Genomic DNA, 24,515 nt, shown 5'->3' on the forward strand with positions numbered 1-24,515 from the left:
GAGTGTTGTTCATATGAACTGTGATTGGACAGAGAGGGAGGTTAATCAAAAAAGAACAAGCAGAAAAGAGACTCTCAAGAAAGGTCTGTGCAATGGAAAGCAACGAGAATCAGAAGATAAAAGCCCAACACAAGAAAAAGTTTGAAGACCGCGGCTGCAGAAACTCCAATAAGTTGTTTCACTGCTCTACTGCCTAGTTATTGACTTAAGCAGTATAATCCACATTCAACTGTAAGTAGCTGTCTGAGTTTGTCACTGTAGTTTACTTCATAACAGATAAACTCCACACTTTGTCTCAATAAAGCTGACAGTTGGTTCACCAATTAGTTCTGCTGCCAAGTCTGTTCTTGTTTGAAAAGGGGTATAGATCACATTTAAATAGACAATGAAAAATGTCAATCCAGGCTGGGAGCAAAATTCTACTCCCTCGCCACTGACTCCATCCCTGCCCCGGGTAACTGGCAGGTAACACACTGGTCACAGTCAGGGTGCAATATTTCACCCCAAGATGAGCTTCTAACCACATTACTCACCCCCACACTCATTATCACAAAGACCACATACAATTTCAACCTCAACAGCATCTCAGGTCATCTGCTGCTGAAACTCTCATCCATTCCTTTGCTACCTCTCGACTTAACTCCCCAAACACACTCCTGGCCGGCTTCTTAATACTACTTCCCTGAAATCTTGAACTGATCCAAAAATCTGCTGCCCATGTGTTTATTCTCACCGATTTTAACATCTTCAAGTTTTGCCATTCTGTGCTCACTAACATAAACATTTTCTCAGTGGCAAAGCACCAAGGTTTTGAAATTCATATCCTTATTTTGAAATTTTGGCATCACACCACTTTCGTTTGATAGTCCCTCCAGCTGCAAACCCCTCTGAGATATATCTGAAGAAGGGTCACTGGACACAAAACAGTAATGCTGCTCTCTCTCTCTCCACAAGCACTGCCAGATAAGCTGAGTTTTACATCAATTTCTGCTTGTGTTACAACTTTCAAGCATCTACTGTCCTTTTGCTTTTTCCTTCAAGACATTTGTTCTCCCTGACTTCCAACCTCCTGTGGATTTCTGGTTTTAACTCCCACCTTTTTCATGTTTTCAGTTCCTAAGGCCATAAGCTCTTGAATTTACTCCCTAAACATCCGTGGTTTTCAAAGTCCCCTTGTTTGTTCAGGATATTCCTTGAAACCTACTTCTTTGGCCAGTTTTGGGTCACTTGTCCTAATAAGTACCTGGTATCAAATATTGTTTTGTGACAACCTTGTGTAATATGTCAGATCATTGGATTGAATCAAAAATGTGAAAACATTTAAATTGTTCTTTTGGAAAACATCACTAATCCTTTCCGATCATTTGGGAACTCGTTACCTCATATCATTGCAAGTGCGACTTCACCACATGACCTGCACTGGTTCAGAAAGGTCAAACATCAAGTTCTCCAGATGTAACTGAGGATTGGCAATAGTTACTGATACCTTTGGAGAGTGATCCAACGTTCATGTATCTGGATATGGTGAATGAATAGACAATAGGTGCTGGAGTAGGCCGTTCGACCCTTCGAGCCAGCACCACCATTCATTACGATCATGGCTGATCATCCACAATCAGTATCCTGTTCCTGCCTTATCCTCATAACCCTTGATTCCACTATCTTTAAGTGCTCTATCTATCTCTTTCTTGAAAGTATCCAGAGAGTTGGCCTCCACTGCCTTCTGGGGCAGTGCATTCCATATATCCATCGCTCTCTGGGTGAAGAAGTTTTTCCTCAACTCTGCTCTAAATGGCCTACCCCTTATTTTTAAACTGTGTCTTCTGTTCTGGACTCACCCATCAGCGGAAACATGCTTCCTGCCTCCAGAGTGTCCAATCCCTTAATAATCTTATACGCCTCAATCAGATCCCCTCTCATCCTTGTAAACTCAAGTGTATACAAGCCCAGTCGCTCCAATCTTTCAACATATGATAGTCCCGGACGCCATTCCAGGAATTGACCTCGTGAACCTACGCTGCACTCCCTGAATAGCCAGAATGTCCTTCCTCAAATTTGGAGACCAAAGCAGCACACAATACTCCAGGTGCGGTCTCACCAGGGCCCTGTACAGCTGCAGAAGGTCCTCTTTGCTCCTGTACTCAATTCCTCTTGTTATGAGGCCAGCATGCTATTAGCTTTCTTCACTGCTTGCTGTACATGCATGCTTGCTTTCATTGACTGATGTACAAGAACACCTAGATCTCGTTGTACTTCCCTTTTACCGAACTTGACTGCATTGAGATAGTAATCTGCCTTCCTGTTCTTGCCACCAAAGTGTATAACCACACATTTATCCACATTAAACTGCATCTGCCACGTATCCGTCCACTCACCTAGCTTGTCCAACTCACCCTGTATTCTCATAACATCCTCCTCACATTTCACACTGCCACCCAATTTTGTGTCATCAGCAAATTTGCTAATATTACTTCTAATGCCTTCGTCTATATCATTAATATATATCGTAAACAGCTGCGGTCCCAGCACTGAACCTTGTGGTACCCCACTGGCCACTGCCTGCCATTCTGAAAGGGACCCATTTATCACTACATTTTGCTTCCTGTCAGCCAGCCAATTTTCAATCCAACTCAGTATTTTGCCCCCAGTACCATGTGCCCGAATTTTATTCACCAATCTCCTATGTGGGACTTTATCAAAGGCTTTCTGAAAGTCCAGGTACACTACATGCACTGGTTCTCCCTTATCCATCTTCATATGGACATGTTGCAGAACCTGTTGGGTAGGAGAAGTTCAGAAACAGAACTGCGATGGCTTCCTTCTGACTCGAGAGGGTCTAACTTTACTTTTTAATTGAAAAATCTTCAGGTTCATTTATAGTTCTTCACGGAGTATGAATTGTTGAACTTATTCAGCTGCATGTGTCCAATAAATTTCTTCAGATGTGAGGTCAAAGAAATTCAAAACTATTCCTCATCCTCCCACAGACTTTCTCTCACTGTTAAGGTGCCTACTCATGGACTTAGGGGATCCAGGTACATGATTATTTGAAGTTTACATCTCATTTAGACAGTGGTTAAACAGTCTTTTGGCACGGCAGCCTTCATTGCTCAATTGTTTCAGTTTAGGAGTTGGGAAGTCATATTGAGGTTGCACAGGATGTTGATGAGACCTCTTCTGGAATACAATGTGCGGTTTCTGTCACACAATTACAGGAGGCATATCATGAAGCTGGTGAGCGTTAAGAAGAGGTTTACCAGGATGTTGCCTGGTATGGAAGCTTTGATTTATAAAGAAAGGTTGGATAGACTTTGACTTTTCTTGCTGGTGCTTAGGAGGTTGAGAGGCGGCCTGTTAGAAGTTCATAAAATAATGAGACATGTAGATAGTATGAATTGTGGTCGTCATTTCCCAAGGATGGGAGATTTCAAGACTAGGGAATGTCTTTAAGTTGGGAGGAGATAATTTAATAAAAAAAATATGCAAGGCAGAACTTTGCAGTGACTGTGAACAAAGCAATGGCAAGTTCCAGCAGAGAAACGGGTGGCAAAGAAACAGGTGACAGTGAACCAGGCATGTGAGGGCTAATGTGTTTCGTTTGCCAGTGACATTCACCGCTTCACAAAGTGGAGAACGTTGAAGTGCAGCAGCGACGGTGATTATTTTGCAGGATATTCACCTTGCAAATGGTTTTTCCGCCAGTATCCCTGATTACATCGCAATCGACAGGATGAAAGCTGCAGCAAGACGTGTGGAGCCAGTGGTGTAATTGAGACGGCATCTGATTTTGAATTGGAAGTTTGGAATATTGTATCCTCTCTCACTCGAGTGAAGTTGACAGCTTTTCTACCCTTGCAAATTGACAGACACTCCCGAAGAGGAATGTCTGGCCAACGCTGTTTTTGTCAGGTTCCCAGCAGCTTAAGTGAATGGATTGCTGGGTTTTGGAAATTGAAAATTGAAATTAAAAGGTAAATGAGTAACTTGAGTGTGGGGCTACTTCAGCTCATTGTATATTTCATATCCCAGCTCATGGCAACAGTACCCATTGTCAGGAGAAACTGCATGTGTTCCACACAAAGCTGCCTTTTGCTGGGAAACCTTGTGTACAGCAGGAGAAGCGGGTAGAACACTGTGTGTATAAGACTGACACTGAGCCACACATTAAACGGTAAAGATAACAAGTAAAGTTGTAAACTTGCTCACCCAGCTGGCTTGTTTTCGTTCAGACTTTTCGTCACCACGCAAGGTAACGTCATGAGTGAGACTTCCGAAGAAGCGATGTTGTTCTCCTCCACTTGAAATTTATACTGCCCGGTCTGTTCCGGCAACTTCTGTCATTTCGCATTCTGTTCTGTATGGGTTGCATATGGGGTCCAATTCTATATGTTTGCCGACTGCATTATGGATTGAGAACCATGCCTCTAGGAATTCCCATGTGTGGCTATGTTTGGATTGCACTACTACGGTTATGTTGTCCCAGTTAAACTGATGGCCTTCATTATCCGGGTGTACTGATATTAGGGAAAGTTTGTCATGTCATTTTGCTGCCGGCTGATGTTCATGTACACTGACGGCTAGTTTCCTTCCTGTCTGTCTGATATAATGTTTGTGGCAATCGTTGCACAGTATTTTGTAAACACTGTCAGTTCTGCATGTCGTGGGTATGGTGTCTTTAATCCTTGAGAATGTTTGTCGTAGCATGGCTTTGGGCTTGTGTGCTACCGTAATTCCTAGTGGTCATAGGAGTTGTCAGTTCTGATATGTTCTTGATGTGTGGCAGTGTGTCCAGTGTGTTAGGGCATAATGTGTCCTCTTCGTGTTGCTGTTTAGTCAGTACCTGTGGATGAAATTGCAGGGATAGCCATTCAAAGCGAAGATTTTGTATTGGTGTTCTTCCTCTTTCTGCATAGTTCTGGGTCATTGCAATGAGTGGTGACCCATTTAAATAGTGTCCCGACACAGCTTAGTTTGTGCACCACTGACCTGAGTTAGTTGCCAAATTAAAAATATCCGAGCCCCTCGAGGCACTGACCCGAGTTGTTGTGTGCAAAAGACAACACACAAAGGAGGATCCTTGTGTGATTGATCCAATGTGATCTGTATGCCAGGGTAACAGTGAAGACTGGTCTTCAACACCCACATTGAACCTGGCTCCACTTGGCCTCCAGTCACCTCTCACAAACTACCATGGCCCTTCACTTTTCCTGACCTCCCCTCTATTCTTGTTTTAAACTGATTGCACGCCAGGCAGTTTCAGCTGGCATTGCTGATGTGGAACTGTAACATGGAGTGAATTGATTTTGACTGATCAATGACATAATTCTGCTTCTCAAGATCAGTCAATATTTCAGATTTATTACTTTAAATGATAACCATGAACAGGCTACGACAGTGAAGGCACTGAATCGTAATCACTGGACCAGCAGGAAAGATCAGTTTATGGCACTCAGGACACTGTCTGATTCGGCCTTGCATTCTCCCAACCTTCTGCACATGATGCCCCTCTGCTCTGTTTCGGTTTTGTTACGTCTTGATATATAATAGTCTCCAGTTATCTATTCTTTTGCTATTTCCAATACATGAGACCCTCTTTCCATGCCTTGTGCCTGGCTGCACAGCTCAGTGGTCAGAGCACTGTTCTCAGAAACTAGTGGTTGTGAGTTCGAGCCTGTGATAGTGTTTGTACACCCCCTGCTTCAAAGGGCAAAAAGAGCCCTTTAAAAATTATCTGAAATTATAACAGTATCATTTCCTCCACAGACCAGAAATATGTGTGAATTTCCACATTGCTGTTTGTCCTTCCACTTGAGGAGGAGCATTTGGAATGGCAGGAAGCAGCTGACATCAGTGATGTTTGGCTGGAAGTACAAGGTGAAGCAGGAAAACTGCAGGTGAGCAATGGGGGAGGAGCACAAACCCAGGGCATCCATCAAATACTTCCATTTGTTGCTGTAAACAGGTTCTAGTTTTGGAGTCTGGAATGGGACAATAGAGCCAAGTGAGTGACGTTCTGCTTTCTGGGGGTTGCTCTCTCCGAAAGCCTCTGGCACTCTCAGTGGAAGGTGTCCTTGTTAGTTTCCTTCTGTGGGTGAAAATGAGGGTCACTTCCCCGAGGGGGCATGGACACAGTCTTCCCACCTCAAACTTCAGTTTTGCTTGTTGGTTCCTCAAAGTGTTGACCCAGAAACCCGCACTGCACACACTTCATTGGGGAGACAGTGGCCTGAGATTGTTATCACTGGACACTTAATCCAGAGACCCAGATAGTACTTTGGGGACTTGTGTTTGAATCCAGTTGCAGCAGACGGCGGAATTTGAATTCAATACAAACCTGGAATTAAGCGTCTAATGATGAGCATGAATCTGTTGTCCTTTAAGGGAAGTAAACTGCCAGCCTTGCTTACATGTAACTCCTGACCCACAGCAATGTGGTTGACTCTTAACTGCTCTCTGGACATTTAGGAATTGGTAATAAATGTTACCCTAGCCAGTGATGCCCTCATCCCGTGAATGAATTTAATAAGTATGTCAGGAATTCCTCCTGTATGCAATGATAACTGATTTGCTTTGCCCAATCTTTATGCAGACTGAAGTCACCTGACTCTTGAAGTCAGTGACCTTTCATCACAGTTAGAGCTCTCCCTTTCTGCTGGTGTCTTCAATTTCCTGTTTAGTGCCTTCTGCTAAAATTACCACTTGAGTTGACTGGGGTGGATATACATCGACCACTGTCAATTTCTGTCCCTTGATGTTTCTAAACTGTACCCAGACTCCATTTCACCAGAACTAATATCCATTGTCATTACCATATTAATTTTATTCCGTAACCAGTAATGCTGACCTACCTCCTCCTTCTTGTCAGTCCTTCCAAGAAACTGAATACCCCTGGAGCCCAGCTTCAGACATCGTAGATATTTTGGTTTCTGATTTACCAAAATATCCTGGATTCTGGAAAAGTCTGAGTTCAGTAGAAATTAGCAGTTGTAACACTGCTATGTAAGAAAGAAAGAGGAGCAAAAATAAGGGATAAAGCCAGTTAACATGATTTCAATCAGTTGGGAAAGTGCTTAATAATGTCTCTTCATTAAGTATGTTTCAGCAATGCTTTTAAAACAAAAATCGTATCATCTGATTAAATCAACGTGGTCAATCCAGAAGAAGACATTCCATGATGGAGACAGGGCAGTTGCAGGTAAGTTCAAGGTCACCCTGGGGCCAGGCATGTTTGACAATTTCATTCCTTTTTCAGAGTCAAACAAGTGAGGTCGCAAAGAGGAAACCAACAGCTGCATAACACCTGGATCCCCAAGAGGCATTTTGTAGGGTGTCACACTGGTGGCTAATAGATAAGAGAAGGGCTCTGGAACTGAAGGTAATGTATGAGCATGAATAGAGAGTTGGTGAACATGCAGGACATAACAGTAAGTGTTGTTGTGACTGTGATGAGAGGAGTGCAAAGGATTCGAAGGTGAATATAAAGGTTAAATTAACCTCAGGGATGTTTTTAAGGGACTTTCAGGACAGATGAGACCATCCATCCTCTTGACAGCTGATCAGCCAGTCTGGCCACCAAATAAATTAATAGACGGATTGGTCACATGTGGGCAGGCCTCCTGGTGCCTTCACCCCCATGGGCAATATCCCAGGAAGGCTGTTAAGGGAAGATGGTGAAGATGGGAAACTGCATCCATGTTATGATGCCCACGTTTACAAACAAGCCCTCCCCACATGACAACCGCGTACACGGAGATGAAGTGGAAAACAGCAGGTAACTGCTCGAACAGGTTTTGTGTTCTTTCTCGGGAAGGTTTTCTTTTAAAAAAGAATAAGCCCAGTGACATCACAATGGTTTGCCTGTGATGTCATAAACACAAACAAGAATAAACAATAACTGCTGTGTGTCTTCACTTCATGTTGAGACAACGTGAGGTGAACATTGCAGACTTGTAGCTCTGCAGTTTCAAGTGCGAATCGCTTATTTCTTTTCTCTCCCTCATCAGTGTAATTAGAACTAACACTAATTGAAGCGGAGGGAAAGGAGCAATACCTTTGTGGTATCACTCTTGGTTGTGAGAAGAGTTTTGAGGTAATTTGAATTCAATATATACTGGACACTATTTGTAAAGAAATTGGATTTTAGTACGAATTTCAAAGACGGGAAAACTGGAAAAATGATGTGAATTTGGGGTAACCCGATTGAATTAATGCGTGTATGTTGTGGGTCGCAATGGTTCCAGTACTTGCCAAAACCAAAATTATATTGGCCACATTTTTGTGTCCGCTCTTTGATGGAGGAAAATGTTTCTTCTGGTCTTTGCTGAAGGTGATATTAGCAGGAAAAATGTTCATCTCGGATGACCGCAAGATCCCATTATCACAACAATTCGCAAAAAAAACAAGAATGGAATTCTCCCGTATAAATCATCTACTATTTATCCCTCAGTGAATGTTATTTCAATGGAAAAGCTAATCATTACCAATTGTTATTCATGAAAACGTGCTTTCTGCACATTAACCAGTGCCTTTCCTACATTACAGCAGCCAAAAAATAGTATTTAGATGAAAAAGGCCCTTTGGGAAATCATTCCAGATGTTCAAGGTGTTGGATTAGAGCAAAGCTTTGTTGAGTTTCATTTTGAACTGAAGTATCTGAAGGGTGATGTCCTGGCTGCTCAGTTGACAAGTTAAAATGTTAAATTGTTGAAGGAAGACCAAGTAGACAGTGAAGGCGCAAATGAATATTTGACATATGTAATGAGGCTGAAGTCAGCATATTTTTTGGTCTAGTATTTAAGTGTGATCGTACTCTTTCTCTTTTCATGTTGAATTTGGTTTTTACTTTTATGGTGTTTTCATTTGTCTTTTAGGTTTGACGATACTTCACCTTTCTCATTCCTCAGACTCCAACCCACTTTGATTCTGAAAGGTATGAGTTATCATTAATTTTTCACAAAGCACAAGCTTCAATCCAGTTCCTTGTCTCCCTGTGTTCAGTCAGGCATCGACTCACTTATTCCAGACCTCACATGGAAATTTGCCTTTAGAGACAATGGGAACTACAGATGCTGGAGAATCCAAGATAACAAAGTGTGGAGCTGGATGAACACAGCAGGGAACTGCAGCTGCTTGGCCTGCTGTGTTCATCCAGCCCCACACTTTGTTATCTTGGAAATATTCCTGCTCCTTTGTTCCATTTGCTCATACTCATCTGTGACATATTAAATTAGATTAGATTCCCTACGGTGTGGAAACAGGCCCTTCAGCCCAACAAGTCCAAACCGCCCCTTGAAGCATCCCACCCAGACCCATCTTCCTTTCACCCACACACCCTTCAACACTACGGGCAAATTAGCATGGCCGATCCACCTAGCCGACACATCTTTGGACTGTGGGAGCACCCAGGGGAAACCCATGCAGACACGGGGAGAATATGCAAACTCCACACAGTCAGCCTGAGCCTGGAATCGAGCCCGGGTTCCTGACACTGTGAGGCTGCAGTGCTAATCACTGAGCCACCGTGCCTCCCGTATCCGACGAGATTAAAACAGCAGCGGTCCATGACACCTGTGAAAAGTAGTAGTTGTCAGCCTTGCATCAATGACAGCAGCCTGACCCTGGAGTCAGACAGTTCTCAGTGTAATATCTTTGAGCACAATGAGGACTGATGTGGCAGCCCCCTTTTGCGACCTTGACAGACTGAGCAATAGGTGACCCGACATCTAACTGATGTCTCTACAGTTTCCCAGCTGTTTTCTCCCCACTCCCCACACCGGGTTCGGTCTCCCACTGGGCTGACTGTGTCCCACTCACTGGACTGCAGAGGTGTGGATTCTGAGAAGCTGACTGCCTCAGGTGTCCATCTGGCAGAGCCCATTACCCTGTATTAATGCCAGAGACTGCTCTTGGTGAACCGATCCTGCATGAAGGCAGCCTCGCTTGCTTTGACTCTGGGTTACTCCCTTTAGATTCTGAGACAGTGCTTCCAGGGTGTGTAGAGTGATTTTTATTCATATATTGATGTGAAAGCTTTGTTGATTTTTATTTTGAGTGGCCTAAAAAGTCTGAATCCTGACGTCCGTGTTGGCTCAGTTAGGATTTTAAAGTTGTGTTTTCTGAACAAGAGCAACATGATATCAGAAGAGCAAACAGATCATGGACACATGTAACTACACTGAAGTCAGCATTTTATCTTTTTTGGTCCAGTATTTAATTTTTTTATGGCAGTCTTTCTCTTTATATGTTGAATTTGGTTTTGTCTCTCATGATGTTTTCACTTATCTTATAGATTTGACTGTTGTTTCTGGTCAGTCAGCTTGCCGAAGCAGTCAGATTTCCGTCATACTACTCAGAATAAAAATGGTATGTACTATCCTTGCTTTTTCACACACAACAAATTCCAATCCCCTGATTACTTATTCTTCATATTCCTCTACACCATCCAACACTCACTCACTCGCACATTCTTCCACGATGTGCAAGATGTTTTATATATTTGGTCACAGGTTTGTCCCGTTTCATTTTGAGGGAGCTGAAATGTTTGAAGGCTGATGCTCTCATCTGCTCACTTGGCCTTTTAAAGTTTCAATTGTTCTAAGGAAGAGCAAGGTGATATTGAAAGAGGAAATAAACATTTGTGTTGACCATGAGGGTTTGTCCTTATCGACTTCTCCCCGTGCCTGACATGCTGGTTAAACAATCACCAGCTGTCTCTCTCTCTCTCACTCATGTGAGCACAGCCCTATGATGTGGTGTGGTAATGGTGACTTTTTTTTCGAAGGTGGGTCACTTTGGAACAGACAAGCTGGGTTTTTTTGTGATAATCACTGACTGTTTATGTCAGGAAATATCTATTGCTGCACTTTTCAAATCCGAGCTACGTCCGATGGGTGTGAAATCTGGCGACAGACGTTTTTCCAAAAAATGTCGTCCATTGGAGGTTCTGAAGTTGAAGTCTGTTGGGTTCATTCAGAACTTCAAGACTGCCATTTATGTTACGCTAGTGTATTCACAGTAAATGGATAAATGGAGTTAAGAGAGAAATGCATCATGATGTGATACAATGGAGCAAGCTCAAGAGACCTTATTCCTATGAATTCAAAAAATATAGTTTAAGTTCTGAGATATTCAGCAAGCAAACTGTAAGACAAATGGAGTAACAAAAGTATGCTGTGTACTAGGATAGAGATCTGTTCAAACTTTTCTAATTGTTATTAATTAAGTAAGCGACATGTGCAAATTCTTCTTTTGAATTTAAGACTGAGATAGAATAGTCACCCAATTTACATTCATGATGAACATAGAGCAACGATATAATCATGAAGAGGAATTGTGTCCCTTGATGTCGTGTAGTGGGGGTGGTGAAAATAACTGTCATGTTTTTCATAAATTTTTGACAATCATCATGACTAGAACTAACTTGTAGCCACAAACTGGAGTGTGTTAATAGGGGTTAAGAGTGGGCATTAGATGGTGTTTCAATCACTGGCCACTTTCCACTGCTCTGCCACATGCTGTGCCTGGCAACCTTCAGTGAACAAAGTCCAAATCTGAACCAGATTTGCAAACCAGTTCCTGAATTCGAAACAAGAAAAGAACATGTCATCTGTCAGGCAAGCTAGTGTGTTGTGGCATTTTGACTACGAGAGGGAAATAAAACAATGTTCATGTGGAACTCTACTTAATATTTGAAACCTGAATGTGCACACTTCAGTTGATTCTCTCCGCTGCATAATTAACTTCAACTCTTCCATCCTGCTTTTATTGACATATTAATATCTGCTTGAGAGATTTCCTCCATGCCTGTTGATTGCTTACTGACTGCATGTGTACAATATACTGAGAAAACGCACCAGTTTTGATTTATCGCCGCAAAAACTGTGCGTTGAGGGACCGTGATTTACTGCGCTCGATTGTATTTTTTTTTCCTTTTTGCTGGAATTGTGAAAACTTAGAACACTGGAGGGCACATCCTTCCATAGATATCCTGTCCTTTCTTCTGTTACACCGTGCAATGAATGGGAAGGAAAGGAGCGGGAAGAATGATTATGAAGTAAATTTGAGTAGGGGAGCTGATAGCCTTTTACCACAACAGCAGAACAGATGGAAGGAATGAGTAGTAGGGTGAGAGAGAAAGGAACAGAGATTTCACCATTAAAAATGTTGAAGGCAATGTATTGGCAGCTGGTAGCCTTTGTTTTAGTAATGTATTGCAAACATTCAATAGTTTTGCTCTTTTAATATTTAAAGATGGACATTACATAATTTCTCTCACTGAGATTGTCATCATCGTCATAAAACATCAATTTATTTTTAATGTTATTTGTCTTTCTGGATCAAAATATGATGACACATAAACAAATTGAGCTTCAAAATCTCCCCTTCCCCTACCGCATCCCAATACCAGCCCACCTTGCCCCTGCCTCCCTAACCTGTTCTTCCTCTCATCTATCCCCTCCTCCCACCCCAAGCAACACACCCATTTCCTTCTGTCTAACCTCATCCCACCCACTTGACCTATTCGACCTCCCCAGCCTGACCTATCCCCTCCCTACCTCCCTACCTACAATCACCTCTACTGGCTCCATTCCTGCCTCGAAATTTGTCTGTCTCCTCTCCACCTATATTCTCCTCTACCCATCTTCGGTCCGCCTCCCCCTCTCTCCCCATTTATTTCAGAACCCTCTCCCCCTCCCCCTTTTCTGATGGAGCGTCTAGGCCCGAAACGTCAGCTTTTGTGCTCCAAAGATGCTGCCTGGCCTGCTGTGTTCATCCAGCTCCACACTTTGTTATCTTTGTTTGGAGGTTATGCTTTTCTGCAGTCATGCTTTTTTATACTTGTGTGGGGTAAAGTTCTTAAAACGGCAACTTCATTTAATTGAAACACATTTTGTACAATTTTCTATTACTTGGAACAAGTCTTGGAAATACATTTCCTGTGAATACAGACGATTCATAATTCTGACAGAACCGGTCAGCTACTCTGGCAAAGTTGAGAGGTTCGCATTGGATTTCAAATTTCAAATCAGGCTCCTTCAAGAGTGCTCCAATTCCCTCCTTTGCTGACATGCTCCACCCTGACCCCTGCCCAATCCCAAAGGTATATTCATCTGCTGACATGAAGGAAACTGAATTTGATATAGGGGTGCTTGATGTGATTTGAACTATGAAGTTCTTTGTGAGAGTTCTTAATTTCTTTTGCACACTCCACAGTATCAAGTATGATAACCCTTCGGCAGCACATTGGAAGAGACCTTGCATGGCACGAGTTGTGGAACAAAAAAAAAACAGAGGTTTCCTTTTTCTTCAGTTTCTCCCTCCTTCTATTTTCCGCCAAGTCAGCAAACATTTTACACCTCTCTGCTTTCCTTCCAGTTATGTAAGCTTGCTTTCAAGAGTAATTAGATTCCTCAGAACAATATTGTTCAGAAATGTGAAGTCAGTGATATTGTTAGCAGAGAATTCAAACAGGATTGAAGCCAGACTGTCATGTTTCCTGTTGCTGGCTGTGGCCTCGAGCTGTAGACAGAAGTTGCTGCACATAATTCCACATTTTCTCTGTTGTGGAAACTTTCTGGCCCGTCTGATGACTGGATTAAAGTAGAAATTGAGAAATAGTGGGTAGTCAGCTGAAGGGATTTAATATTAAATGTTTATTTACTTAAAATGATGGTTTAATATTCTTGAGATCGACACAAAATAACTCCAAGGCTCAAATTTCTGTTTTGTATGAATCTAGCTGGCCATGTTTCTGTAATGTTTTGACTTTAACTTTGTGTTTTTTTTAATGGTTCAAGCAATACATGAAGTGACCAGCTGCTTTATCATTGGATTGAACATATTGTATCTCCTCATCAATGGTATTCCCCTCCAACCCTTCAATGCTCATATCTTTGCACTTCTAATTCCGGCCACTTTGATCTTGCCTGCATGCTTGATCTTCTTTATCCTGTCATTGGTGTGTTCAGCTACCCAGTTCTGGGACACTGTTCCAAAACATCTCCTCTTTGTCCTCAAAACCAATCTTTCTGACCAAGCTTTTGGTGACCTGCCCTAGTTTTAGCTTCATGAATCTTGGAGCGATTTTTAAATGATTATGTAAATGTGAAGCATTTTGAAATATTTCTACCATGTCAGAGATCTATACAAATAAACATTGTTCCTGCATCACATTTACTTTTTAAATTTGTATTCTCTGTAGGCATCAGGAGATGAGCTTCCATCCCATCTCGCTGTCGATACCTCCAACGTTCAAATTCTTCACTCTGAGACCTCAAAAAGACTTGTCGAAAATTTTGTAATCGCTCTCATGAACAAGGAGCGTTTCTACATCCGCACATTCTTTTCGACATACAAAGCATATACCACTGCTGAAAGTGTGTTGTACATCCTCCTGGACAAGTGAGCATAAATCTTATGAGCATCTCCTTTGTTTAATGGTAATGATAGAAAAGTATGTTCTGTCGAGTAATTTTTGTTATTAATCCTTCTGGCAATGAATCGCTGAAACTAGCCATATGGAAACAACTCTCAGTAAACTGAGAATCTCCATCCAACCCTCAGTTAGGGAGACTATTTTTTGTTCATTGAAGACACAAACTTACCTGCACCCCAATCCCTTGGACATTAAGCTCTGCAAATTTGGGCTTTAACTTTCATCCAGTTTCATCAGAAAAGTCCACATTTTTTAAAGTATTCTGGAGGATTTTATCCTCCACACAGATGGTTTTATCTTCCACCTTCTGCCTAAAAGGTCCGGATTCAAATTCTATCTCCTATGTCAGGTGTCATAATAAGTTTGAATAACTTGATTAAAAGTAATTAGACTTGAAGTCCTTCATAAAGAGAGACTGCAGTGGGACTGATGAGCTTGTTTGTTTACAACAAGGCAAAGCAGTCCTTCAGTTCTCCTGTTTTGTGCCCCCATCGCCTTCCAATATCCCTGATCCCAAATGGTGGCACAAATCATGTTTAAGCACCCGGCTAGTGATTTGGGACAGAAGTGAATAAAACATACTCACAAAACATAATGCTGAGACAGCTGCCAATGTATTTTTGATTATTTTTTCGCAATAATGAAGCGATCGAGAACCAGTACAATACAACGATTAAAAAGTGTGGTGAATGTATTAGGACAATGTCTGGACCTTGGTATTAAAGATAAACAGTGACGTTGACTTCCTTCAATGCTTTTTATGTAGTTTGGAGCTTCCTACAACTATGTTTGGAATGTTTAAGTTTCTGCATGTAGTGAATGGAAAAATGTTATTTTAATTGAAAGAAGCCTATCAATTGTCTGTAATAACAAAGTGTGGAGCTGGATGAACACAGCAGGCTAAGCAGCATCTTAGGAGCACACACGCTGACATGTCAGGCCTAGACCCAGCTTTTGTGCTCCGAACATGCTGCTTGGCCTGCTGTGTTCATCCAGCTCCACACTTTGTAATCTCGGATTCTCCAGCATCTGCAGTTCCCATTATCTCTGATCAATTGTCTGTAAGTCTGTGTTGGGCATAACAATCAAAGTTTGGAAGCTGAGTTCAGGGTGAGGAACCTTCATTGCAAAACTGAAATGTTGGTCAAATGAATGTCTGCTTCCAACTGAAATATGCAGGAATACCGCAGTTCTGTAATAATGGGTGAAATGTTTTTCAAATGACATCAGTGATGGTTTCTCTTGTCACCTCAGTTTTCATACATTAGTTTTTTTGCATGTTGGGTGAGCATTGAACAGTTTATGTACTTCACAAATGGTGTTTTGGGGTAACTTATAAAAACTCAGTTCGGGGACAAAGCGATTCTCACCACTGCTGACCTGCAATTGATGTACCTCTGACATTAGAGGGATATCCCTGGGTAGGAAAAGTTTCCCAAATGTGCTATGGTTAAAAAATTGGAGAAAATCAGCAAATAACCAGAGATTATTAGATTTTTCTTCAAAGCAGTAAGCTAATGAGCAGGCTTTCATGAACCCAATAGGTTGCAGAAATCGATCCAGCTGGACCTTTCAAAAGGGAATTTGGGTTTCTCTTTTTGCCTGTTGCCAAAATATTCTCAATTCTTTGCCCAAGTAAATAAATGTTCCAGCAGAATAATTCCAACCAGAAGCTTCTGAGTTTTTAAAAAAAGATGACCCATACTTGCCGTAGAATTTGAAACATCACAGCTCACGCATGTGTCTCACGTTATCTCTCAGAGGTGAGATAGTGGACAACGATTCTTCGCAGGTTATTACTTTCTTATTTGCTTTTGTGTTAGGCCGGTGGTCATCTTAGATGATGGTATTCTTTTAAAGGTAAAGTGAAAATTTCGTAAAACCAAGGAATCTCAGCAAACTGTGGTTTGTTGAAATTTGAGGAGTTTGGTTCTCATTAAACTCTAAGGTAGCTGTGGTTAAGACAATCATCTGTTATATTTACTATCTCCTCCTTTCACAGTGTAACTGTTTATGACTTTGGCTGCTTAGATCTCTAACTTGTCCATTGTCTTTTGGTGAAAGTCTCCATCTGCAGGGAGATTCTTGGAGTTTTTAAAAAGTCAACAACAAAGTGGCTTCCATGCCATTCAAAAGTTCAAACCCATTTTACCAATTGGTCAGATTTTGTGTTTAAGATTAGTGTTTGAGCCAACCATTTTAATTCGGCTAAAAGATCATCATAATTCAACGGATGTTTATAGCATCCGTTCACCTTACAGGCACCCTACATTTCAAAATTTTCCTTTATCCATGGTGAAAGGGAGAAACAGTCTGACTAGTTGCTACAGTTATTTTGGTGTTCTGTAATTAGATCCAGGGAATTCATCCCTTTTTACGTGTGCTTTTATACGTGAGAATTAACTTGAGTTCAAAATGGTTAGGATCGTATAGTATGAGTATAATTTAAAAAATCTGTTCCTGCCCAAGTTTTCCAAGTGTTGACGACCAGCCCATGACTTCTGAAGGAATGAATTTATGACTGACAGATTTGGTGATGTGACAAAGATGCGCTAAAAAATTAACCTTAGAGGACTTCGGAATACTGCAGAGAAATATAGGTTTAGCAAGTAGTCAACGATATGACAAATAGAGTTGTACATGGGTAAATTTGAAGTCCATTTTGGCAGAAAGAATAGCAGTTTTGTTTTTATTGAGGGAGATTGCATTGCTCTGAGATAGAGTGGAATCTGGGTATCCTCGTGCATGAATCACAAAATGATCATGTACAGACACATTAAGTAATTTGGAAAGCAATTAAATGTTTTCATTTTATCATGAGGGAATTTAAGCACAAAATTAGGGATCACTGGTTATCCAATATCTTGAATGATTTTCTTTATATTAGTCAGTGTATTTCAAGGATGGAAGTAAATATATTAGACGCAGTTCAGAGCAGGTTTACCAGAATAACACCAAGACTAAGTGACTTGTCTTACAAGGAAAATTTGCACAGGCAAGGCTTGCATCAGTTGGTGTTTAGGGAAGGAAGAGGCAACGTGTTTGAAACAAAAAAAACCTGACGATTTGGACAGGGTAGACATGGAGACAATGTTTCCTCCTGTAGAAGAGACTAGAATGAAGGGCGAGTGTCTAAAGGGCAGTGGTTGTCAATTTAAAACAGTGATTTTTTAAAAAAACATTGAACCACATTGAATGCTTTACTCTTCTCTGTGGCAGGGGATGAGGCAGGTATGCTGTAAAGTGCCAAATTGGAGTTTCAATGCAAAGTATTAACAAACTTGGTAATCAAGGCTTCAAATGCCAAAATCCTGAACCTTCAGATGTTTTTCAGTGGCTGAATGCAAATTGTAGATTCAAGCTTGTTTAAAATCACTTAGTTTGTGCTGTCTGACCAATTGCAGATATGGAAGCTTTGGCACCTCAGAGGCAGAAGAGATTCCAGTTATCGATTCAGTGAGCACAAAGTAAGCTTTAGTCTAATGTGTGACTTAATTAAATTTCATCCAAAATACAACAATGTTAAAAAACCTGCTGGCACTTCCTGTAAGATCTGTGGAGGGCCTTCCTCCCACAGCAATGCAGCAAACACTAGACAGCAGCAGTCACATGAACAGAGTTGTTTGATTGTATCAAAAATCTACACAGATTTTGTTTGTTTAAAAAGAAAAGTTGTATCAACAGAAAAGATCCAAAAGTGTTCAGTGAAAAATTGCTCATCTATTCACTATTCAGATCTCCATTTGTCGCCAAACATTTAGATAGCTGAACTCTGAATTAAGGATACAACATGTTGAAGAATTGAGGTTCCTACCTCCTCCCCTCCCCTCAGTCTGCCTGTGCTGTCTTTCAAATCTCCTGTGAAGGTTTTGAAGAAAAACCTACTCCCAGTACATCTGGAGGGTGATCTATTTTATAAAAACTGTTGACCAAAGAATGAAATAGAGGCAGAGCTGCAATCTTTTCTTTGCTGTCATGAAGGTTGGTATTGCTGAGCTTACACAAAAGAGATTTGCAGGCCAATGTCCACTGTGGGAGTTGTGGAACTCTCTTATTTGCAAGACAGACAGGCACAAGTGGCTTTCAGCTGGTGACTTACTTCATGCCCAGTGAGTCATGAAACCAGCTACTTTGCCCACCGCTGACAATACAGTATAATGGTGCAGAAGAGAATTCAGCTTTCCTCATGAACTCCCCTTCACTTTACCAAGAATGTCATGTCTCAGGCCAAGGCCAGTTGACTTGGGAAATGCAGCCCTGTATGTCGAGACACTATCTGAAGTATTTCATCGGACAGTTGGTTGCCTTTCTATATTTGGGCCTGGAGCTCTTTGTTTAAGATATTATTCGACTTTGCAACAAATATAAAATGATGAAGAAATGGATCTGATACATCCGTCTCTCTCTCTCTCTCTCCTTCCCTCTCTCTCTCTCTCTCTCTCTCTCTCTCTCTTTCTTTACTGCCATACCCCAGTCTCACGGTCTTATCCTGCAAACTGCAGTCAAGGGCTTTGTGGAGACAAATCACCATATTCTGTAGTTGCGTCTAGACCTGTTGTTACAAAATTAGCTGTCAATGGCTCAAATTACGGACTCAATGTCTTTCAGGTGTATGACGATAATTTTATTGTGGATGTAGATGTTCGCTTAAATTTACTTGATAGCGCTTTTATGACCATTTGCAGAATACCTGACAGTGCAAACAACAAGGTAGATGGGAAACCATGCACTCTAAAATCTATCATGAAGGAATAAGTTTGAATACAACAAGCGGTTAAGGTTTTGCTTTATTCAGAGTACAAGGAATACAAAGGAAACTGCCGATGTGCGAACAATTACTGGCTGCAAGTGTTTGTTTAAAATGACATTTTTCACAACTAATTTCAGCAGCGGAAACAGTGATAACATTCCGAGCTGTGAGGAGCTTGCAAATCCAGTGCCTGCAGAGACAGTTACAGAGATCAGAAAGTAAGTATTGATCCAATGTGTGAGGAAATAATGCTTTAATCAGAATACAACTATGTGAAGGGCAGCTGCTGGAGGGCCACCATTTTCAGGAACATTATTTTGAGACTTTCTCCTGAAACTGAGCAGCATCTGTGGAGAGAAAGCAGAGTGGGCGCTTTGAGTTGAGGTTCCCCTGTTCAGAACTTTGCATCTCTGAAGAAGTGTCGCTTGGCTCAACTTGAACTCTGTTTTCTGTCTGCAGATGCTGCAAAACCTGTAGAGTTTCTCCAGAAACATCTGCTTTTCTTTCAGATTGTCTGCGTCCGTAGTTTGTTTTTTTTATATTAAAGAAACAGTTGGCTGTTGTTCTAATATTTGCTCTGTTCTTAGTGTTGTAAAAAGAAATTTTAGATGGAAGCTTGTGGTTCATGCTGCAGGCCTTCTGCTGGATCTGAAACCTGGAGGCCTTGGCCGATTCCAACGGTAACCAATACAGAGATTGCTGCCGGCGTTACTCACCAGTTGACGGTTTGGCTCAGTTTTGACAGCTGCTGGTCCAGAGAAAGGGATGGCAGATCAGCATCTTTCTCAGCCCAACTGTTAATGCTGATTGTCACTGAGGTTGTGTAGGTGGGCGCCATCAGGGAAATGAGGGAGGCAGTCCTTAGAAGTCAAGGAGAGTCCAGGTGTCAAAGAGAACTGGCCCATGTCACATAGCTTTGCAATGTATAGGTGGCAAACCCCCTCCCTGCCATTTTCCTAATCCTCCCGCCTCCCATTTAATTGCCAGTGAATGATTGGGCATGCATTACACACGATCTTTAATGGAATGTTTCTTTTCCAAACATTGGACTGTGCACTGCCGGTAAATATATTGAAAAATTTGACTCTCTAACTCTATTTCCAATGTTATTACATGCCCCACCTCCCCCCGTTGCCCAAAAAAGAAGACCGTGGTGTTTTGAAAACGTGTGAAAGTTGAAATTCCTTCTTTCTTGCAACTTCCCCAGCTTCTCTTCCAGACTCAACTCCTGTCACTTGCAAACCACCTTTTAATGCTTGGAGGTGAAAAACAAATCTCGATCTATTGTAGTTACATACATCAGAAATGTTGCCTGTTTAACAAACCCAGTTGATAAGCACTTGAAAACTTGGGAGAGCTTGTCATCTGAAGAGTGGTTGAGGGTTTTGGTTCTGTTCAGGATGCAGTTTAGAAGGATGGGAGGGAATGTCATTGAAACTTTCAGAATACTGAGAGACCTGGAAGGATTGCACATGGAATGGAGAAGATGTTTCCACTAGTAGGAGAGATTAGGACATGCCGGCGCAGTCGCACAGTGAAGAGACCAACCTTTAGAACTAAGGTAAGAAAGAATTTCTTCAGTCAGGGAGTTGCTCATCTGTGGAAAACATTGCAGAAAGCCATCGAGGCCAAGTCATTCGGTCTATTTAAGATATATAGAGAGAAGGGTTCTTGATTAATAAGAGGATCAAGGGTACCAGAAGAAGGCTGGCAATTGGGCTTGAGAAACATCACAGTCAGAATTGAACGGCAACGCAGACTCAGCAGGTCGAATGAGCTAATTCTGCCCCTATATCTCATAGTCTTATGGATCCACACTAAATACTTCAATGTTCGTTTTGTGAGTAAGCCATTTCTGGGTGCAAGTGCTTGTTTACAATGTCTTTAATTTTTGCCTTATATATTCAGGAAGGCAAATGCAATGTTGGCATTTATTTTGAATGTAAAAACAGGGCTGTATCTCTGAGGCTTTGTAAGGCTCTGGTCAGGTCGTACTTGGAGAGCTGCGTGCAGATTTGTGTCCTATATCTCAGGAAGGATGTACTGTCCCTGGAATGGGTTCAGAGGAGATTCACGACAGTTATCCCAGGAATGGAAAGCGAAACATATAGGGAACGTTTGAGGAATCCAGAACTATATTCATTGGAGTTTAGAAGGATGAGGGGTGATCTAATTGAAACTTTCAGAATACTGAATGGCCTGGACAGAGTGGATGTTGGGAAGATGCTTCCATTGATAGGAGAGACGAGGACCCGAGGGCACGGTCTTAGAATAAAGAGGAGACCTTTTCAATTGAAGATTTGGAGAAACATCTTCAGCCAGAGAGTGTTGAATCTATGAAATTCACTGCCACAGAAGGCTGTGGAGGCCAGGACATTTAAAACTGAGACAGATAGGTTCCTGTTTATCAAGGGGATCAAGGGCTATGGGGAGAAAGCAGGAGAATGATGTTGAGGAACTTATCACCCATGACTGAATGGCAGAACAGATTCAATGGGCTGAATGGCCTAATTTCTGCTCCTATGTCTGATGGTCTTATGGTCTTAATGAATTGCAGGTCCAAAACCTTTGACAGCCCAAACTCTGAGAAAGATGAAGAACCAAGTTCACCAAAAGCGACTGCAGAAATCTCAAAGTAAGTTTCATCCTTCTGTGCTTCATTCATAATACATAATATGAAAAGAAATTGCTGTGAATATAGTAGCTCCTGAAAGATTATGTCACCATTCGAAATGATAAAAATCACATTAAAGAAACAGCTTTACTCCCTCTGCGGCCATTGCCAGTAATTAAATCAATGACACATTTCAGCCTTTGATCTATAGAAAACATTCAAAAATGTTCAGTGAAAATTTGATTGGCCCTCAACATCCAGACCTTGGTGGTCTAACTTGCAACAATGCTAAACTGCGAAACCTCCCACCTCCCGTCAAATGCACCAGCCTACGTAACTGGAGTGACCTACATATTTTCTCTGAAAATTTGGAAAGCAAACCATCTAGTGTAGTCATTCGTCTGGACTTTGACCAATTGGGGACTTGAAATACAGAGCATTTTGGGATTCAGTATTTATTTTCAATGTTTATAAGTCAGTTGTAGATGCAGATCCTTTCCTTAATTTGTGCTTCATGAGCACTTGCAGCTGCAGATATTTTGGCCGTACAGATTGTCGGGTGGGTGGGAATCAAAGTTTGCCAGGCATCTGTGTAACCATGAGGAAGCAAGGTTGATCGGAAATAATTTTGATGTGTTTTAATTCTGCTTCATTTGGAATGCAGCAGTGTGAAAAAGGAATGATGGAGAATCATTGATTTCAAATTTTTTGTTGCAATGTAAGGAATGCCACTCCAGACTATAGCAATCACATTAAAGTGGCTGCTGGACTGCCTCCCTGGAAAATTTATAACAGAGACATTTGCCTTAAATGATAGCATCACCATTGAAGCATCCAAAACACTGAGATGGGAAATTGTTTTCAGATCAATATTGAGGTTATATTTCTGGACAATGTGGCTCTGGTAAAAAAATATGAAAGAAATGGGTTAATCTCCTCTACCCCACCTCAGCACTTCTCTTTGTTCCTCTTTCCTGCTTCAGCTGCACCCTCCCTACAAACTTCCTCCAAGTTCATTGAAGTGTCCTCCAAACTTCCGTGACATTTGAATAAATATTCCTACAATTAAGAATGTGACCTGCTCCCCGTGTCCGAGCCTTGGTATTTCTCCCATACAATATTGCCATTGAATAGTTTGCGTTTTTAATTATCTAATCTGGCCATCTGCCATGTGCATCCATGAAGTCAGGCACTTTCCCAAGTCAGAGACCTGGAATTAATCCTGAGCTTATTTTGTCCAAATCTTTAACTAAACTCAGAACTATTAAAGGAGCAGGAAAGAAAAATGAATAAAATTAATTTTTCAGCAAAACAGCCACTGGTGACTAATCTGACATTAAGCTTCAGTGAATTTGAGCAATGACAAATTCCTACATCAGGGCTCCGAATCAAACTTTGAGTTACAAGCTGTGCTTGTGAGGGTTGAATTGTCAATAGTCTGTAAAGAGCTTGAGTTTCTTTGTCAGAGATGAGGAAGTTAAACTTAAATCGTCTCTTTTGGGATATTTATTGTCTGTCCCAGTGCAGAGGTTCTTTATTTGACATCTTTACATCTCATCTACCCACTGGCTCCCCCTCACAGCCAAAAATCCCAATGTTGATAAGAGTGCCAGAAATTAAAATTGTGATCACATGCACAATTAAAATGATTTATTTGGTGTTTTGTGACCATTTGCAGCTGTGAAAATGTTGACATGTCACACTGTGTAGTGGGTGGAATCCTAAGTTTGTCAGAAACTGAAAGAGTAATTGACAAGTAAATTTGATGTGACGTCAGATTAAACCTGTTGTACAGTATTTGGGATCTAATACTGTGAAAGGAAACTGTTGGGATTTGCTGTAAGATTATGTCAGGGTTGCTTCAGGAAGATACCCCAATTGGCAGTGCAGTGAGCACCAGTCCAGACAATAGCAATCACATGAAGCAACTGCTTGACTGCTTCTGCAATGTTTGGCTTATTTTGGGAGGTGAGATAATGTTGAATTAGCATAAGGCTTTCAAAGCTTTTCAGTGGTAGATTGAATTTTGCTTGTCTTTCAGTATTTAGTTCTTGCATAGCCCAGAAACAACTTTCAACAAGGGTGAAATACTGAAGAAATGGCTTTCTCTCCTTTTTGCCCTGCTCTGTCTCTTCCAAGCCCCACCCCAGCACTGCCTCAATATGAAGACCTGTGGGCATCCTGTGGAAGTCAAAACAATCCATCTCTCAAGACTGTGATTTTTTTGTGTTGAATTGGGTTGGATTTAATTCTGGACGAGTTTGCCTGTTCTAAATGACTTAATTTGTCCTCTTTGATCAATTGCAGTTTTGGAAATGTTGACAGTGCAAATGGTGAGGAAAATGGAAGTTGTGGTTCTTCAGGATCCAGCGAAATAATTGCTAAGTAAGTTTAACTGCATGCATGACAAAGTGAGTCATTATTCAGAATATGACAAAGCGGTAGGAAATAGCTGGGGAGCTAGCAGTTTGTGCAATGTTGTACAGCCATCAAATGGTAATAGCCCAGAGACAATGATTTGATAATGTTTGTACCAGCTCTCAAAGAGGGACTTGCCGATGTTCAGTCCTAAATCCCTTTACTGTGTAACACTGCGAAACATCTCCTTTCGAAAATTGTAGCTCACTTTTGAAGACCCCATTTGAAGCTGCATCCACCACACTATTAGGTCGAGCTTTCCAGTTCCTAAATAGGCTATTTAATAAAAAATCCTTGTC

At 41.4% G+C, this 24,515-nt stretch overlaps 1 protein-coding gene across 1 annotated transcript in view; it reads left to right on the plus strand.

The window, feature by feature from the left end:
• Positions 1-7,488: 7,488 nt before the first annotated feature.
• Positions 7,489-24,515, plus strand: part of LOC132209135 (ral guanine nucleotide dissociation stimulator-like 1) — a 56,665-nt gene continuing 39,638 nt past the window's right edge. The window contains exons 1-8 of the mRNA XM_059644302.1: positions 7,489-7,771; positions 8,871-8,929; positions 10,289-10,362; positions 14,201-14,400; positions 17,839-17,901; positions 19,322-19,402; positions 21,742-21,819; positions 24,106-24,183. Of these exons, the coding sequence (XP_059500285.1) occupies positions 7,668-7,771; positions 8,871-8,929; positions 10,289-10,362; positions 14,201-14,400; positions 17,839-17,901; positions 19,322-19,402; positions 21,742-21,819; positions 24,106-24,183 (737 nt within the window). The 5' untranslated portion in view covers positions 7,489-7,667. The remainder of the gene's footprint in view (positions 7,772-8,870; positions 8,930-10,288; positions 10,363-14,200; positions 14,401-17,838; positions 17,902-19,321; positions 19,403-21,741; positions 21,820-24,105; positions 24,184-24,515) is intronic.

Source organism: Stegostoma tigrinum, unplaced genomic scaffold, assembly GCF_030684315.1.
Source record: "Stegostoma tigrinum isolate sSteTig4 unplaced genomic scaffold, sSteTig4.hap1 scaffold_67, whole genome shotgun sequence".
In the NCBI taxonomy this organism is placed as follows: domain Eukaryota; kingdom Metazoa; phylum Chordata; class Chondrichthyes; order Orectolobiformes; family Stegostomatidae; genus Stegostoma; species Stegostoma tigrinum.